The 17,872-nt window shown below is 34.5% G+C and overlaps 1 protein-coding gene across 1 annotated transcript; it reads right to left on the reverse strand.

Annotated features, from left to right (window-relative positions):
• Positions 1 to 623: 623 nt before the first annotated feature.
• LOC111497676 (N-terminal acetyltransferase A complex auxiliary subunit NAA15-like) lies at positions 624 to 17,141 on the reverse strand. The gene is made up of 26 exons (XM_023148554.1): positions 16,928 to 17,141; positions 16,442 to 16,520; positions 16,207 to 16,289; positions 15,960 to 16,109; positions 14,829 to 14,944; positions 14,133 to 14,238; positions 13,898 to 13,969; positions 13,395 to 13,510; positions 12,421 to 12,553; positions 10,870 to 10,947; positions 10,724 to 10,777; positions 10,503 to 10,573; positions 7,911 to 7,965; positions 7,719 to 7,814; positions 6,733 to 6,861; positions 6,526 to 6,608; positions 6,200 to 6,430; positions 5,309 to 5,441; positions 5,125 to 5,232; positions 4,917 to 5,048; positions 4,664 to 4,720; positions 3,695 to 3,792; positions 3,556 to 3,614; positions 2,896 to 3,007; positions 2,694 to 2,794; positions 624 to 1,429 (listed from the first exon to the last, which is right to left on the reverse strand). The coding sequence occupies exons 1-26, from the start codon at positions 16,976 to 16,978 to the stop codon at positions 1,242 to 1,244; spliced, it is 2,691 nt and encodes an 896-aa protein (XP_023004322.1). The 5' UTR covers positions 16,979 to 17,141; the 3' UTR covers positions 624 to 1,241.
• Between the last annotated feature and the right edge of the window lie 731 nt (positions 17,142 to 17,872).

Genomic DNA, 17,872 nt, shown 5'->3' on the forward strand with positions numbered 1-17,872 from the left:
CATATTATTTGAATAATTCTAATTAATGGGCAATGGATGAATTGATCGATCCACCAAACGAGGAATTATTGTTATTATTATTGTGTGTGCGCACACGTAGGGCTACGGTTTATCTGCTCAACTTCAAAGTCAAGCTTCAAAATCATTCAAGGAAAGGAAAAAAATTCTGTAGTTAGAAAGACTATGAAAAATCAAAATTTCCATAATCGAATATAGAAGGCAGAAGGCAGTCGACGGGAAACAGAACCATAAGCCTAAACGACACACGTATCACTGTACAAGTAGAGAGCAAACGATGAAATCTAGAGGAAAAAAAAGATCAAAATGAGACTTACCATATTCGCTCAACTCGAGTCACACTGATCGACTATAGTCGACTTCATAACTTTCCAAATTTTGCAGCAGACTGCCAGAGTCGAACCATAACCGAACCACCTTTGGCTTAGTTTGGTCAGGTTTTGCTTGATTAATGTGAATCATCAATTCATATATTTGCACTTGTAATGAATAAACTACAGCTCCTTCAAGAATCATTTCAATTTATGTAATGACTCACTCTTGGCTGCCAAAACCTGTCCTGCAGATATGATCATCAAATGATGGTATATAATCTTTAAAGCAAATACATAAAAGTTGATCAGTAATTCCATAGCAAAAATTTCCATACAAGGTGTTTATACATAACAAAGCAAAAGTCAAATCGACCGATGAAGTATTATGTTAAGTTCAGTATCTCTACGTCGCAGGATGATTGTATAACCATGGAGGACATGGAGAATGGGAAAGAATCTTAGCTCTCTTCACCCAAGTATAAGCTCAGATATTGGATTGGAGTAAAACCCACATACATCATCATCCTTGTCTAGAATCTACAAAAATTGTGAGCAACTGAAAGTGTCGACCCTCCAAATGCAATGGGAACTGGAAGTTATACACATTTCCAGAAGGAATACATATCAGAGAATTGGGCAAGGCAAAGTAGAAATGGGTAAAGAAAAGAATATAAATAAAAGGGGTGAAGAAAAAAAGAGAGCAAAATATGATCTTCAACAAACTATAAACCGAATCGCCACAGCTAGCTATGAACCTAGCACGTGACGGTGGTCGTTGATTCTTTGCAAGTAATTAACAGACTGTAGGCAGCTTTCTGAAGGATGCTTTTGAATCATGTAAGGACATATATCATCTCAAAAATGAACCTGCAAATGCAACAATATTGTGGTTGCCATTAGGCATCACGGTCAAATAGTAAGATCCTTGAATCCATCAAGCTTCCCATTATCTGAAACAGAGTTGGCATTTTGATTGGCACCGATCATTTCTGCATCTTTGAATCTTTGGTTGTTCACCGAGTTTGGTACGGCAGAGCTGAGACTGCCTTCAAAGTAGGCCGAGTAAGGGAAGAACTCCGAACATCGGGTTTTCCATCCTATGGTAACATTCACATTCGCAACAAACAACACAAGATTAGAATAGATAAATTATAATTTTAAATTCACACTATTATGTGTTACAAAATGAAGAATTACTATCCACTGTGCCACCATAATACTTGGTCAAACTTCCCTTCCCCATTAAAATAGGGAGTATAAATTACAGAGAGAAATCTTGTTTGTTATTTAATATTTACAACCTAGCCATGTTCATATGCTCAACCAGCACGGTGATAAAAAATTTACTGTGGTTGACTAACATAACTAACATTTGAAATTCACACATTACCGCCCAAATATCCCACACAACGGTAATACAAAAAAAATCTGGTAAATATTTATACGTCATTGGGGGAACAAGTATTGATTTCCAGCTTAATACCAAATTTCCTCCCACAAACAACTTCTGAATTGACTTCCATTCCATTAAGTGGAGCATTAGCCTCAAAATGCAATCTTCACCTTACAACTAGTCCAGTCCTCCACTTTTGCCACAACATATACATATTTGGGTGCTACAATCATACCATCAAGATACCTAAAAAGAACCACTTGATCATTTATTCAAGTACAATAAAGACTGAACCTGGTTATGGGCCTAACAGCTTGATTTTGAAAGTTGCTAACTCATTCTGATGGCAACTAATGCTAGAGATGAGACGAAGTAGGATAAATAATGCATGGGGCAACTATTGCTAATGATGAGATAAAGGTACGAATAAGTAACGGCAGTTGCCACTGGGAGTTTGATAGCAACTATTGCTAATGATGAGAGTGGTGGCTACCCGTTCACTTCTCAATTTGTGTTCTGTTCCTACTGAGGATAGCTGGTGCCTATTTTGAGGGGGATTGTTGGTTGTATTTCATGAAAGATTGTGGTTGGGCTATTGTCTCGTTTGTATTATGTTCCTTTCGAGTACCATCTTTAAACTATGAGGTCAACTTTTGCTTGGCTGGAAAAGTTCACACTTTGGATTGCAGTCAAAAGCATTCTTCCGTTGTGTTGTGGCTGCATTGGTCTATCCTATGTAGTGGATATAAGGATCTGCACCATATCCTTAGGAGCAATACTTGAAACTAAAATAGGATAAATCTTATACAATGAATATAAATAACTTAATAAACAAATAATATCATTAGCAATACTATAAATTCCTGCTTATAAGAGAATCATCAAACCTTCAACGATGCACGCTATGACTAAGTTTGAAATTAAAAAGTAATTGGACACATGAATAGGCAGGGATCTCCTTTGCTTACTTGATGCAGCAGCATGGTCAACAAGGCCTGTTTCAAGGAGCTTGTGAATGGCAATGCACTCCTTGAGCTTCCACTCACTAATTGGCCCAAGTGCTCCATTTCTAATAATACCAAATCTTAATTCCATTACTTATGTGAAGCAACAAATCTAGATATATCCGGTATAGACGAAAAATAATAGGACTCAATAAAAATGTACAACCTTGGCACCATGTTGTTTGTCGACTCTTCAATCAATTTGATAGCCTCAGATTTTCTCTGAGGTTCTAATAAATTTAGCATTTCTGCAACTGCAGCTCTATGCATCAAGGAATCTGCAGTAGCAAAAAAAAAATTGTTTTAAAAGGTATAAAAACAGACATACATCTATGGAGATGTGGGCTAAGAAGCACAGATGCAAACACATTGCAAAATGTATAGAGTAATCCAAACACATTATAGAGCTATACACCATTTCAATAGGAAGCGGCCTCATAGAGTGCTCTTTCCAAATATTCAAACGATTATCCTTTTTCAAAAATAGGAAGCTTAGATGAGTGAAGAATTATGTTCAGAAATTGTATTTGAATTCCCGGGAGTGGGCTTTTTTAATGATTTCTGTATTACCCTTTCAGGAAGGTTTTAGAGTTGAAAAGAGCCTAACCATTTTCATCGTTTGTATTTATAGGTTACTTTGGATCTTTGAGGATTTAGTTTTCTAATCAGAAGTATTTTGCTGATGATTTTTCAATACTGAAATGAATAGCATTGCTTTTCTTTCCCAAAAAAGAAAAAGAAACAAGATATCCCTTATGTGTCAAAGTGATTAAAATTAAATGTTCAGTATTATGGTATATGGGACTGCAATACAGACGATGATAACCTTTATGTTTCTCAAGAAAAACTTCATTTGCCTCCATCAATGATCTTTCATGCACTTGACTGCAATAGGAGTAGATAGAGCCAGTTAGAGTAAAGCACAGAATAAACACAAGGTGTAACTCATAAAGAAATTTTAAAACCTGATCAGAGGACGCTCTGCATCTAAGACACTCCAAATAAGTTTTTCACCATCAGTTGTTGGGGCGGGCATTGAGTCCACCTTGCAGAAAAACTTGATCTGCGTACAATTTCATAGGAGCTTTAAACAACCCACAACATTCAAACACGTTAAAGACGTGCACATAGAAAATACAAATATAAGCTGTCAGCAAAAGAAACATCTATTCATAAAATAATTTTCTTTTCTGAAAAAAAGTTAATAAAAACAAGAGATACAACACACGAATGCAGTATCCATTATGTTTCTTGAATTTGAAAACTCACGTCCTAGCAGAATTTAAATGTAATATCTTACTTGTAGAATCCATTATAATGAGAAGTATGATAAATTTAATATTATTTTTGAGAGTCATACAAGATGCTGACAGAAAGAGCGAAAGGAGGTTTAGAGAGTGTAATGAAAGAGCATGGTTAGTTATCTATATATATTTTACTGTTTTGATACGCATATATACTAGCTTGCATACACCACACACCTTGACTATTCTCACGAGAGTACCATCTAGCCCTACTACATTTAGTTTCCAAGATAACTCATAAGGTATTAAATTTTTTGGCATGTGTCTATCACTGTTTGAACTCAAACCTCTTTACCCCTTGACAAGGCATAAAATCAGAGTACCTAGAAAGAAAAGTTGTGTTAAGAGAAAAATACAAATTCCTTCTTTTATTCCATTTTCTAAACCTCATTTTATTTTTCTTAATTTTGAAATAATTTGTAAAATATAAGGAATTTTGCTTTTATAAAAAAATGTATTACAAATTTGACTAAAATGAGTCGTCGTTTTTTAAAAAACAATCTTGCAAGTGTAAGTATTCAGATAACCCATTGGATTCAAAAACATTAAAGAAAAATATCAACAAAGATAACATATCAAACAGCCTCCTAGTAGCCTTATGAAACTAAACACATCAGATGCAACACATACCAAACAACGATGAGAATCTGGGTGTTCCGCATCCAACCTTAGAAGCTGCTTTACAGCCTACAGGAAAGCACGAGCGCTTGATAATGTTTCGAATAAACTTGGGAAGAAAAAAATAGATTTAAGTCACAGCTGTGGCAACTATTTTGGCCAAAAGTTACTCGTCAGACTCAATTTTCATATAACACAGATAGGGAGATTATTCTGAAGAAAGGTAGGGGGAATCCCAAGATCTGGTCTAAAACGTATAACACACCTGAAAGGCAAGTAAAATTTTCTGCTTTCTCATGTTCACTTCAAAAGAAAGTACGTGTGTGTCCAAGGAATCGGGAGAATGCTTCTGAAGTAACTTCAAGTACTTTGTAGCCTCCAGTAATGGATCTTCAACCTAAATAAATTCGGAAATAAAATTTATGGAGCTTCACAAACCAACCAAACCACATACACAACAGACAGAAAGCAACCTGCACCAATTTTTCTCCATGTGGGTCTGTATCAACAGGTTTGACATTCCGTTTCCCAGACTTTGAGACACCGGAATTATTTGTTTCTTCATTTTTCACATATGCCTCCTAATGTGAAACAGAATACATGAGAAATCAACAGAGAAAAGCCTCCAACAACAGCTACAATAATAAAACACAATACTTTCTTAGCTCGTGCTTCAGCCTTCCTCTGCTTTTGCCTCATCTTCTTTTTCTGAGAAGGAAGCAAATTTGACATACTATCATCCTCTCCAGTACTTGATTTTGGAGGAGAATCATATAACTTGATATAGCATCTGCACCTCAAAGGTAAGAAACCATGTAAGCTTTTCGCCAAAATAATGGGAGGAAGAATGCAAAAACGATAGCGTGTACGAAAAAAGACTCTTGTGATAAATTTATGGAGGTTCTTCTTGTAAAGGCTCCCAAGTGGTGTAATTGTTTCTTTCATCCTTTGTCAGACTAAAGTTTAAATCTTCTGTTAAATTTGCAGGGTAAGAATCCATGAAAGCATTTCGTCAAAATAATGTAAGAATGCAAAAATGATAGCATGAACGAACAAAAATACTAAATCTCTGGACAAACTTATGGAGGCTATTCTTGTAAAGGCTCCCGAGTCGTGTAAATGTTTCTTTTATCCTTTGTCAGATTGAAGTTTAAATCTTCTGTTAAATTTGCGGACATTTTTGTGATCCCAATCAATGAAACATCAGATCTAATTAAGATTAATAATTGTAATCTTCTACTTCAACTACATGTATTAGATCTTTCATAATAAGGTAAATTAGAAAATATGTGATTAGTTACTACACCTTCTCATACATGTTCAATATTTTGTTATTTTCTTTTTATTACATTTGGAACATAGAATTTCTAACATGATAGGCATCTAAATGTGCAAAAAATTAAATGAACTTAGATAAAAATATTTAGAAATGACATTATTATAAATATGTGCATAGTTGGAGAGCAAGAATGGCGAGATGTCTTATTGGATCAAACGATGCAAACAGAAGAAAAAGAAAACAAAATAGGTCCCACAAAAAGGTTTCACCTGATGGCCCCTATAGCTGCTTTTTTAAAATATGGCTCAGAATGCAATCGATCTTGGAACCTGAGCATATCAACATATGCACGCAGAGTCATCTTCCGTAAGCAATAAGAATGAAAGTCAAACTGATCTTCGGTAATATCAGCATAATGCTTCTCGACAGCCAAATAATTCTTCAGAGCCCGTCCAAGATCTCCTTGGCGGAAGTAACTTTCACCAGATGCAAGTTCATACCTTCACCCCAAAACAAAGAGAGAGATCCCCATTAGTTGAAATTGAGAACAATGATATAGGATAGTTGACAGACATAGCAAAGGATGGAGACAAACCACATGCATTGCATATCATGGAGATTGTTGTGCTGATCTCCGTCTTTTGTGAACAAAACTGCCGTTTTTTCTGCCAAGGCCACCTTCAAGTATGAAGGTGTTTGGGAAACAATAATAGTAAAGCCCAATGATAGTCGTAATTAACTAAGTCGTGCATCAGACAAAATATCAAATGCAGAAATTGAAGGAGTAAAATCATAGTAAAACCTGATCTGCCTGCAGCATACGCTTGACACATTCACTATTTATGTACCGATCTGCAAGATCCATACACCTAGCTTCATCTGCCAATGCAGCAGAAGCAACTGCATCACCAGCATGCTTCAATATGCGGCTCTGTAGTATAACAATACATAGAAAAAATAAAAATCAAACATGAACCTGAATCATTAAAAAATGAAGAAAACCTTAATCAAAAGTTCTAAAAAACTATCATAATTATTATTTACAAAAATATTATTATGAAAACCAAGTTTTGAGAATAAGTTTCATCACAAGTTTAATATGTAACGTTAAATACTTAAAGAAGCCTGGTATAGCATATTGAGTGCCTATGTATATCAAATGTCAATGCTAATCATTTTATGAAAACCTAATTAAATTAAATCGTACAAAAATTAATCCTAAATATAACAGGAAGACATCCCCGACCATTGTAAAAGAACTACTACTTTTTGTAACCAGAAACGATTTCTCCTTGATACAATGAAAAGGAAAATGTTCAAAGCATAAAAACTGCCTAGGGGAATAAAAAGAAACAGAACCAGAAAACAGACAAGATCATAAAGCGAATACAAACAAAAGAAAATGGCCAAGAAACAAAAAGGACAAATAAATTAAAGATCGGCTCCAAAGCAAACTCAAAAAACAACCACAACAGCTAAAGATAAAAATAAAAAATCGCCAAAACAATAAAAAGTTGGCTAAGAAACTCCTCCAAAAACTAACAATCCAACTAAGAAGCTTCAAAAGTAAAAGTCCCAAAACTCAAACCACCAAATTAGATGGCAAAGCATAAAAAAGAGCTCTCAGGAAATTAGATTTTTTTGAAAAAAATCCTTAAGAAGTTGAAGGAATTTCACTTAATTCAAGACCACAAGCTTTAATAAGAGATGCGTATTTTCACACATAGGACAACAACTACTACTATAATCATAATCAATGGCAACGTTGTTTTCCCCATTCTGCATCACCTTTACAGAGTACAAGTCGATGACAGTTGGAGTGTGCTTTATAGCCTCATCAATCTTGGAGAGAGCAATGTCATATTGGCCCCTTCTGTCATAATTCTGAACAAAAAATGTCATGAGCATAATGAATATTCAAATAAATAAAGTCGCCAGAAAAGCAATGTCAAAGTAATCATCAAACTGACGAACACTAACCTGAGCCAGTAAGAACAAAATCCACATGAGTGTTGATGGGGGTTCCTTTTCGGTACTGTAGCAAAGAACATCAAAAGGTAGAAACAGAAAAAATAAATATTTCAGTAATTGGAAAAACATTTCTTCAACATCCCTTTCCCTGTGAAATGATACTACTTTCTTTTTCTTTAATTGGGGTAAAAAAGCCATCCCAGGCGGATCATCAATGTGAATTAAATAAAGGTTATAAATAATAATATAACCCCTATACCATGCCAGATAGAAATTTTTTTGGAATGGAAGCCTGATTTCTGTCTAATGCTTTACTCACCAGGCATGAAAAATCCGGTAAATGTTATAGAACATATTAGTTGGGTACATAGTAGGTACTGAGAAACAAAGGGCTCTCTCTCTCTTTTTTTATAAGAAATCAAACTTTTGTTGAGAAACATGAGAGAAAAAACATGGGATACAAAAGCAAGTCCAATGCAAAGGAAATCCCAAGGACTAAACGAAGGGACTCCAATCCAGAAAAATCAAACCAAGCTCATAATTATAAAAATGTCTTCTAACCCACATCCACAAAGAAGCATCAAACCTCACCAACTCCGAAGCCTCATCACAAGACCTCTCAATTTTCCTCAAGATACTGCTATTTCTCTCAAGCCAAACTCCTCACAAGATTGCTAAGAAGCTAGCATGTCACAAAACTTTGCCTTTATCACGAAAAGGGAAACCCAAGAGAGATTCTCCTCAATTAGAGCAGCATAGTTCCTATTTCAAACCAAATATAAATTAAGAGAAGCCAACCAACAGGTCCAAAGGGACTGAACAAATAGGCATCCCCAAAGAAGGTGATGCAAATCCTCAGACTGACGCCTACAAAGAAAATGCCAATTCAAGGATAAGAAGAAGAATGTTTTTGGACACAATCCATAGTGCTGATTCTCCCGTATAAAACATGTTATTTTAATCTTCCAAATAAAGGAGAAAGTAGAGACGGGATGGGTTGAGGTAGGGGCCAACAACAACCAAAAGAACGAATACAAGAAGGATTCGGATCCATAACCAAGTCTCTAACCCCACAAGGCACGCACAGATTATGGAGAATAGAAAGAAATCTCACGACCTCACCATCAGAAAGATGACACGTAAAACCCAAAAACAATGAGGCAGAGAGTTCAAGGGACGGAAGAACAAAATCCACAAAATAAATGTTTTAGTGGAAGATATGATATAAACGAGGAAACTCCCTCGTGAAGGGGAATCTCGCCCACCCACCAATTTTTCTGAAAATAAGCAATCAAACCCTCCCCAATATTACACTGAACAAACAAAGAAAAAGACGGGAAGCCTAATTGGTGCCACATGACTTGAACTCACTCTCTTTAAGTCATTTATAAACGAGGAGTTTCCTCGTGAAGGGGAATCTCTTTAAGAGAGTGAGTTCAAGGGACGGAAGAACAAAATCCACAAATTTTTCTGAAAATAAGCAATCAAACCCTCCCCAATATTACACTTAACAAACAAAGAAAAAGACGGGAAGCCTAATTGGTGCCACATGACTTGAACTCACTCTCTTTAAGTCATTTATAAACGAGGAGTTTCCTCGTGAAGGGGAATCTCTTTAAGTCATTTATTTTTTAGTTCAACATGCTTCATTTTTCTAATGAAATTTTGGTTGTAAAAGAATCCCTACAAAGTTGGAAGTTCTTTTGTGAATCTTCTTCCTAGAGAAGCTCAGCTGTTTTGAAGAAGTTAAAAGGTTAAAACTCCATTAGCTGTATCTCCTCAGTAATATTTACAAAGATAACTTTGGAGAAGATGGCTCAACTTTTTAACTATGGAGGGTCTTTGTTTGTGTAAGAAACCAAAATTACTTTAAAAAAGATAAAATAGGTGACTGGATATTCCCTTGCCTAAACATCAGAGGGTCTCTCAATAAAACCAAGACTTCTTAACTCAGATCCTATTTGCATTGTGCCAAAGGAAAAGGTTCGTTGGATTAACGTTCCGTGGAATCATCATAGTGAAGAAAGCCTTAAAATGATGAAGAATCTTTAGATATTGTTGTTTTGAAATTCTAGATCTAGTACTTGATTCAAACTCATTTATGATATATATTTTCACTTTTTATAGAAAACGGAAACTAATTCAATCAGCACTCCAATCAGCATTGGATCAAGAAATTTGCATGAATGTCTGCCAAGGTTACAAGAAGCCCTCCAATCAGCACTGAAGATAAAAGAGGATTATTACAGAAGATGAACTCGTTTTTACCAAAATGAAGCCATACAGTGCACAAAATCGATGACATTGATGAACAATTACTGTTCCTTTATATTCTAAATCAATGAAAAAAAATATCTTCACCAATCCATTGGATTTCATGGTAGAGTGTCTTATCCTTCAATTTGTACCTCTTTTTTCTTTATAATCCTTTGATATACCAAATTTTAAAAATGATGCAAATCAACCAACTAAGAAGGCAGGTCATTGCACTTTCCAAGTGGGATATAAGAGTAAAAAAAAAAATGGAGTTTTGATGAGTATCTCAATCTTCTACAAAAGGGTAAATACTTGTACCAGTAACAAAGAAAAAAGAAATATTACCTGCCAGGGTATTGACCGCTTGACCTGACTGAATTCTCCAACCAAAGAATTAATTGCTCTAGTATGTCCGCCTGAATAAGAGTTCATTGAAAGGAACATTAGAAAAATTAATTGAGTTGATTTTTCAAGCAATACAGACATTCTAAAAATTCCATTCAAGGGTTTAAAACTATTCTTTAAAGACAGAAAGAAAGAAAAAAGAAAGGAATGGGCAAACTAACCTTTCCAGGCTGATCATACAAAGGGGAAAGATCAGAGAACAAAGAAGGAACTCCCTGAAGCAAATAACAAACAGATTCATTAAATTTCAGCGTCCATTACAAATTTGATAACCAAGAAACAAAACGAATAGCCATAACATAAGTACCTTGGTTAAGAGAGGCCGAATATAAGTATCAGCCGCATCTCTAAATTTGTCACCTTGCAGAAAATCAAGTGGTATTCTCTGCAAAAGAGCCACTTGCATCAAGAAATTTAAACTAGAAAAGGTCTCGTGATGGAAAATAATAACAGTTACAATGTAAGTGATCTAGTAGTAATATGAAGGACAATGACAACAGAGTTCTCTCTCTTAATAATAGAAGCATCTTTCATTCAGAGGTGCAGAAATAAATATAATATGACCACTTGGAAAATAAGGTGTACAACAACTAGATGGACAAACTAATACAATAAGGAAAATTATTTGTAGGTATTACAGGAAACGATTGCATAAAATAATAGTTTCATGTAGCCATGCCACTGCACAAAAGTGGGCCAAACACTCACCCCCTTCCAAAAAAAACCAGTGTTTTTTTGTTTCTTCCTAACCAAATTCCACATGATGAGATAAAGGAACCTGTTTTCCATAATAAGCCTCCTCTAACCCCAAATTGAGGGTTTAAAGCACCGTCTCATGTAAGAACACGAAATTTTGGGCAAAAGGACAATCAAACACGCAATTCACTAACTTCAACAATCTCTTCCTTTGGCTTTTTCTTTTTCTTCCTCCTTAGAATCAGTTATAATCTTACCCTGATTTCTTCCAATAACTTAGGAGACTATTACACAAAAAAATTTCATTTGCACATTGAAACTGACTCACAATCCAATGGAATATTTGCCAACGTTTCCTCTTTCATCATTCCATATTGAAACAGTACCAAGCTCCCCATCAATGTTAAAGACTTCCTCTTCTATTTATTTTTTCACCACCACAAAAACATTGTAGACAATGTAAATATAATAAACAATGCTTTGTAAGAAACACACCAAAAGACTAAATATTCCACACCAAATGACCAAGCCCTAGGGCAAAGTCATAGAAAATGGAGGACTGATCCCTCGTCGTGTGAGTAAATAATGGCAGGTCCTCATAAGTTCTACCATTCTCATCAAGAGTTTTGTGAATTAAAAATGAGGGAGGCATAAGCAGTGGTTGCCCTACCTCAGGATTCTACTAATATGATTTTGAAAAGGGTAAAATGGGGCATTGGGATTCTACTAAACATCAATTGAATAACATAAGGCGTCCTACCTCAGGAGGGAAGGAGGAACGAAGAGAGGGGGAAAAACAAAAAGATACCTTTACATATAAGTGAGTTCCTTTAGACCTCCTCAACTACCAAATTCTAAAAAAAGGACGCTCTGGGGTCATGTCCTAAGGACATACAGGGCATACCAAGATGCAATAAGGTTGACTTCTTTTAATTTATTGAAAACTAATTTTTAAAAACAGACACATTGTTGAATAATATGTCATGCCAAAGTTATCATTTCTACAAGAGCGAGCAAAAGATATGATTGCAGTTATAAATCTTATTCATGTCAAGTTCTAGAATGAGCCAATTATATTTCCCAAGCCAACATTAAACTCACGCAACAAAAGTTGAAAATGAAATTAAAAGAGCTCAAAAGAATATTGGTCAAGATTTCATACCTTAACAGCAGATGACCACCCATTTTGCTGCCCCAGAGATTTGTATAATTCATCTAACCGTTCAATTTCTTCTGGAGCATACTCAGAATTTTTTGAAACTAGCCCAATACAAACTTGCAGCCCTTCATAGTATCTAATCAGTGGCAAGAAAAAAATAGCATCATCTGGAACCTAATCTAATGGATTTCCAGGCCAAATTTTTCATTTAAAAAGTCACAATAAAAGATATGTGATTATAATTAAAGTGTGCGTATTTATATGGAGTGAAATGATGAAATAAAGTGTGTGTATATTTACATCCGTAAATGTCTAAGCCAACTTATATACATCTCAACTAATCTCACAGAACAACTGTCTAACCTTACCACATTTGGTTGCTAAGAAAACTTGTAAGATATTAAACCATAGGTAGGTAGTCACTTTGGCTTAAACTCCTTCAGTCTAGGCCCACTTTTTCATTGAGTCATTGATCGCCATTGGGCCAGCCGATCATGGTTTACAAATAATATATAATCATAAATTTAAATATGTAAGACATTCATGGGGTGAGCATACACCTTTGTGGGAAATAGAAAGATAACATAGTTGTGTGGAAGTCTGCTATCTGAGACTTCTCAAGCAGTTAATAAACTGTTCTTCTCTTATAAAAACGGGGAAAAAGAAAAAAGAAACTGAAGATACAATAAATAAAGAACGAACATGGTTTTACGATGAGTAAGCATCCTCAAGATAGCTTTTTTTTTTTTTCTTATTGAACTCAATGTTTAAATATGAAAACTATCAACCTGTGGAATAGGAAATAAACTAAACCAATTTCCTTCCCGTTCCTCCAATGCCTTAGAGCCAAAAAAGTAGAGTATCCATCTTTTGACGTTCCATAAAAGCCATATAGTTTGAGATCTTTTTACTCAAAGAAAGGCAGCAGGAGATTCACATCCTAAATATCAATGAAAAAAATTAAACCCATCTAATACCTGTAATTGTCAGGATTAATGGCAAGTAGTGTCTTGTATAAATTTTTGCCTTCTTCTAGACGTCCAAGCTTTACTAACAGAGAAACCTCTTGTTCCTTATAAGACAATTTGTCAACCTGTAAATGAGCCAGATTGGTTAGTACTGCTGGTTCTTTCTGTGTTTCATAGTTTTGTTCAGACAAGAAAGACAAACTTTTCCTTCAAAAGTTCTTTCTCAATAGAAACCAAACTTTCATTCAGAATCATGAAACTTACAATAAGGGATACAAAAAACAGCCCAAGTTAAGGAGCAAACCCAGTAACTATAAAAAGTGATTCCAATCCAAAAGAATAAAATGTAACGATTAATTAAAGTAATTCAAAAGTTACAAGATACCAAACACCTAAAACAAGCATAACAAGACAAAACCTCATAATAAAAAATCACACATAACACCTGCGTTCGCTGAAAATGGTAGTTTAAAGAGAACCCCAAAGAGATGGAATTGACAAGACCAACTTACAATTTTTGGCTCTTTCTTGTGCAACTCATCAAGAGCTCTTTCAAAAAAACCACATTCATCCAACAAAGAAATCTGAAAGAAGAATACAAATGGATTATCAACCAAAATAAACTTGCTAGTAATTATTGCCAACAAAGCTCAACCTTGTGACATGTACATAAACTTCATCAAGAAGAACTATCAAAGCAAACTTTTTTAACAGAACAGACTAATATATATATATATATATACAAACCTTATACAAGAGCATCTCTCCGTGCTCACAACGTTCACTCTCTGGTGGATAATCATCTTCAAGTGTACCCTCGTATGCTTCCAAAATCTCTACTGCTTTTGATGGACTAAAAGTGAAAGAAAGAAGTTAAGCAGAAAACCAGAGGTGATACTCTCAAATACACAAAAAATAAATACTTGAGCAAAATAATCTGGCAACCTTTACAAAAATAGTGAAATATCTACTTGAGTCTATAAGATAGAACAATGAACTTTCTCTCATATTAAAGTCAGAAGTTTTTCAACTTCTTTATCTAACAAAAGCAAAATTAAAACCAATCCATGAGCTGTAGTTTTAAATAACTTTTTAAAATACATATACATACACTTGAACTATTTTTCAAGAACATCGATATCGAACAAAATTGTTATTTTCATAAGCTTTAATTTTGTTTGTAATTCTTTTTTTTTCAGAGCTCTTTGGGATGATTTGGGAGCTTAAAAAGTTTCCCCAACATTGCTGGTGATGGTGTTTAACAATTCTCCTTTTTCTGAAAATAAAATTAGAGAAAGAAAAAAAAAATAGAGAACTCACTTGTATAAATTCTCAAATGTCATAAAGTAAATGGATCCATATTCTGAATCTCATCTATGAAGCTATGCCAAATAAATCATGCAACTATTGAACATATTACAAGTCAAACAGATAGGATCGTACTTTGAATTTAAGTGATGAGCTACAGAAAATCCTATCCAATTCATGCGATGGTTTGGTTTCAAGGTCAGAAGTTGTTGTCTCGTTTCAACAAAGCCTTTCAAGTCTCTCATTTGGGCCTGCAAAATTAAAGGTAAAAATGAGCCAAAACCATATGCCCAAAACATCAAATAATAAAGAAAATGATTGCATCATAACGATAAAGTAATTAAGATTAAACACATCAAATAAAGATCACCAGAACGTGATCCAATATGCATGTTCCAGATCAGGAAACTAAGGAAGAAAGAATCTCTCAAAAGTACATATAAAATGAGATTAGATGCATTAAGAGGGCGAGAAGGAAGATATAGAGAAAGGCTAAAAGATAAGACATTACATTAGCCATACTAATTTCCCCCCCTCCTAATAAAATGATGAACTGATCCTGAGGCTATGTTTCAAATGAAAAAAGATTTTGTGCATGATAATCTGTCAAATTGGTCCAACCGTTCTTACTCCAATTTGTTGCAACTCCCAACTGAAAATCAACTTTTCTCTAAATAAACCAAGCCTCTAGCACCCAATTCAAACTCTTTTCTTCATTCCTTCTTATCACCACCTATGCTATATTTTCTATTAGCTCTGAGTCTGTACAAGCTTCTAGTTACTTCACTACAAACTTATGCTATTTATACGGCCATAGCAGTGCCATCTACATCTATGTCAGGTGAAAGTGTAAGAGTCACCAAGTCAACAGTTAGCCACAAATTTTAGGACAGAGAAGTTCAATGGGTGGTTTTCCCAGTGACTAATATTGCATACAGCTAAAAGAAAACTCTGCTTGAGATAGTCCAAAGTCCTACTGACAGAGGTTAGGCGCTGTTGAGTAATACTTATAACAATGAACAAACTTTCCTAATAGTAACCTAAATTGGATCATTAGTTCCTGTAAATTTCACATCAATTTCATAGTTTCTTGGTTTCAAATAAAAGGTCTTGTAAATTTATAATTGTTAATAGCTCAAAGTATCATCCAAAAATTCACCGCAAAGAAGTATATTATCAAGATTCAGACGTAATGAATGATATTTCCATGTTCCACAAATATAATGCAGAAAACCACAGGTTAAAAGAACAAGATATAGTTCAAACCTGTAGAAGTGACAGATCACGTAAAATTTCAATGTTGTCAGGATCTATTTTCAGGGCATTCCGGTAACATTTAATTGCCTCTCTGTATTCTCTATCTGAACGATATAAGAGACCATAGACATGCCAGCAAACATGACTTTTTAGGTCATTCTGCATTAAAACAAGAAGTTAGATGACCAGGAAACTATGATACAAATCAGCTATTATGAAACAATGAATTTCGAGTACGATGAAAAAATGCACAAACCTTCAATCCTAATCGAACGAGTTCATATGCTTCAGGCTTACGATCCATACAATTCAACGTTAACCCCTTCATGGATAGAGTTTCTGATATTGCGTAGAAATAAGAAATATTGAAGATAGTAAAAGAGGGGGAGGGGGGTGGAAAAGAAATAACAAATAAGACTGGTACAACGTTTTAACACGGATGCCAGATACAAATTCGAATTGAATAATCATTAACTAAGAGTTGGAACTACCTCCATGTTCGGGAAACTTCTTCAATATTTGATCAGCTGCTTTCAGACCCTTTTTGTACTGTTTTGTTTCGTATGATTTCTACAATAGACAATAACAAAAAACACAAAACTCAATTAACCATTGCAACAACCTCTCAAATATTGACCAATAACACAGCTGATGAATATCATATCGACAAAAAAACCGACCAAATCACGTTATTATTATCCACTGTAGTAGTACGTAACCCAATTAAAATTAAAAGTAGCTTACTTATTCACTAGTTCCTATGAAACAAAAATGCAATCAAAGAATGTCCAAATTCCCCTCTAATCCCCACATTCCTCAATGAAAGAACATACAAAACTAGCCGAAAATTCAGCAAGAAAAATCTAGGGTTTGTCCAATGAAAAGAAGAAGAAGAAAGAGGGGTACAACTATTTAACTTCGATCGAAGTATGATTAAAGTGATGATGAAGCACATAGAAAGGAATCGATAAACTTACGACGATGAGCTTGAAGAGGTTGGCCTCCTTGGGTGGAAGTGACGCACCCATTGTTGCAGAGAAAGAAGGAGAAACAGAGGAAATGAAGGAAAAGAGTGAAAATGAAGTGAAAAAATAAGAACTTTGAGCTTTGTATGTTGAGAGTTTATAGAGACAGGTGCGTGTGGAGTGGTGGCGTTTATCTGCTGCAACCCTACGGGGAAGAAGAAGGGGAAAAAATATATTATTATTATTATTAATAATAAATAATAATGGAATTTTGGGAAATTTAATTTATTATACCCAATATTGTAATTTACATTGCAATGCGCGCGTGAACTTCCCCGGCAATTTCGGGTTCAAGAAAAAAAAAAAATCAATAAATAATCTTTCCTTTTTTTTTTTTTTGGGTCAAAAAATGAATATTCTTTAAATTTTATTTTAAATTACTATATTTTAGGATTCAGGAATTTGCACATATGAAATTCCTTAATTTTTCTTCGTCTCTTTGAAAAAAATAATATTTTTAAATAATATTAATAATTTTCATTTCCTTATATAATTTCTATTTAAAACTTAAAAATAATAATAATAAATTTGATAACTCTGAGTGTCGTTTATTTGTTTTTTCCAACAACTCAATGACATATTTGAAATGATATTTCTCGTGCTTAAAAATATTTTTATCAATTACTTAAAAAATTACTTTAAATCGGCTAAGTTTTGAAACTTGTTCTCTAAACCGCGCAGAGCAAAGCTTTTAAATTTTTTAAGTAGATTGGGTGATAGATCGGTCATAGCAGTATTCCGAGATATAAGCTTGGGCAACAAATGAGGGTTTTATAGTAATCCTCAATAGCCCACTTCATAGATTATTTCAAAGGAGATTAGCACTTACGGGGAGAACTAAGGTACAAATATCAATATACTACCTTTGTCGTGATAGTCTAGGTCCGATGGATCGCG

Source organism: Cucurbita maxima, unplaced genomic scaffold (genome assembly GCF_002738345.1).
Source record: "Cucurbita maxima cultivar Rimu unplaced genomic scaffold, Cmax_1.0 Cma_Scf00024, whole genome shotgun sequence".
Classification (NCBI taxonomy): domain Eukaryota; kingdom Viridiplantae; phylum Streptophyta; class Magnoliopsida; order Cucurbitales; family Cucurbitaceae; genus Cucurbita; species Cucurbita maxima.

Excerpts from the sequence above, each read along its gene's own strand:
- LOC111497676 (XM_023148554.1), bottom strand. The coding sequence starts at position 16,978 with ATGGGTGCGTCACTTCCACCCAAGGAGGCCAACCTCTTCAAGCTCATC. Across the intron at positions 5,233-5,308 it reads CTGAAGCACGAGCTAAGAAA|GAGGCATATGTGAAAAATGA; the intron begins GTATTGTGTTTT and ends GTTTCACATTAG. Across the intron at positions 3,615-3,694 it reads GCAGAGCGTCCTCTGATCAG|TCAAGTGCATGAAAGATCAT; the intron begins GTTTTAAAATTT and ends CTCCTATTGCAG.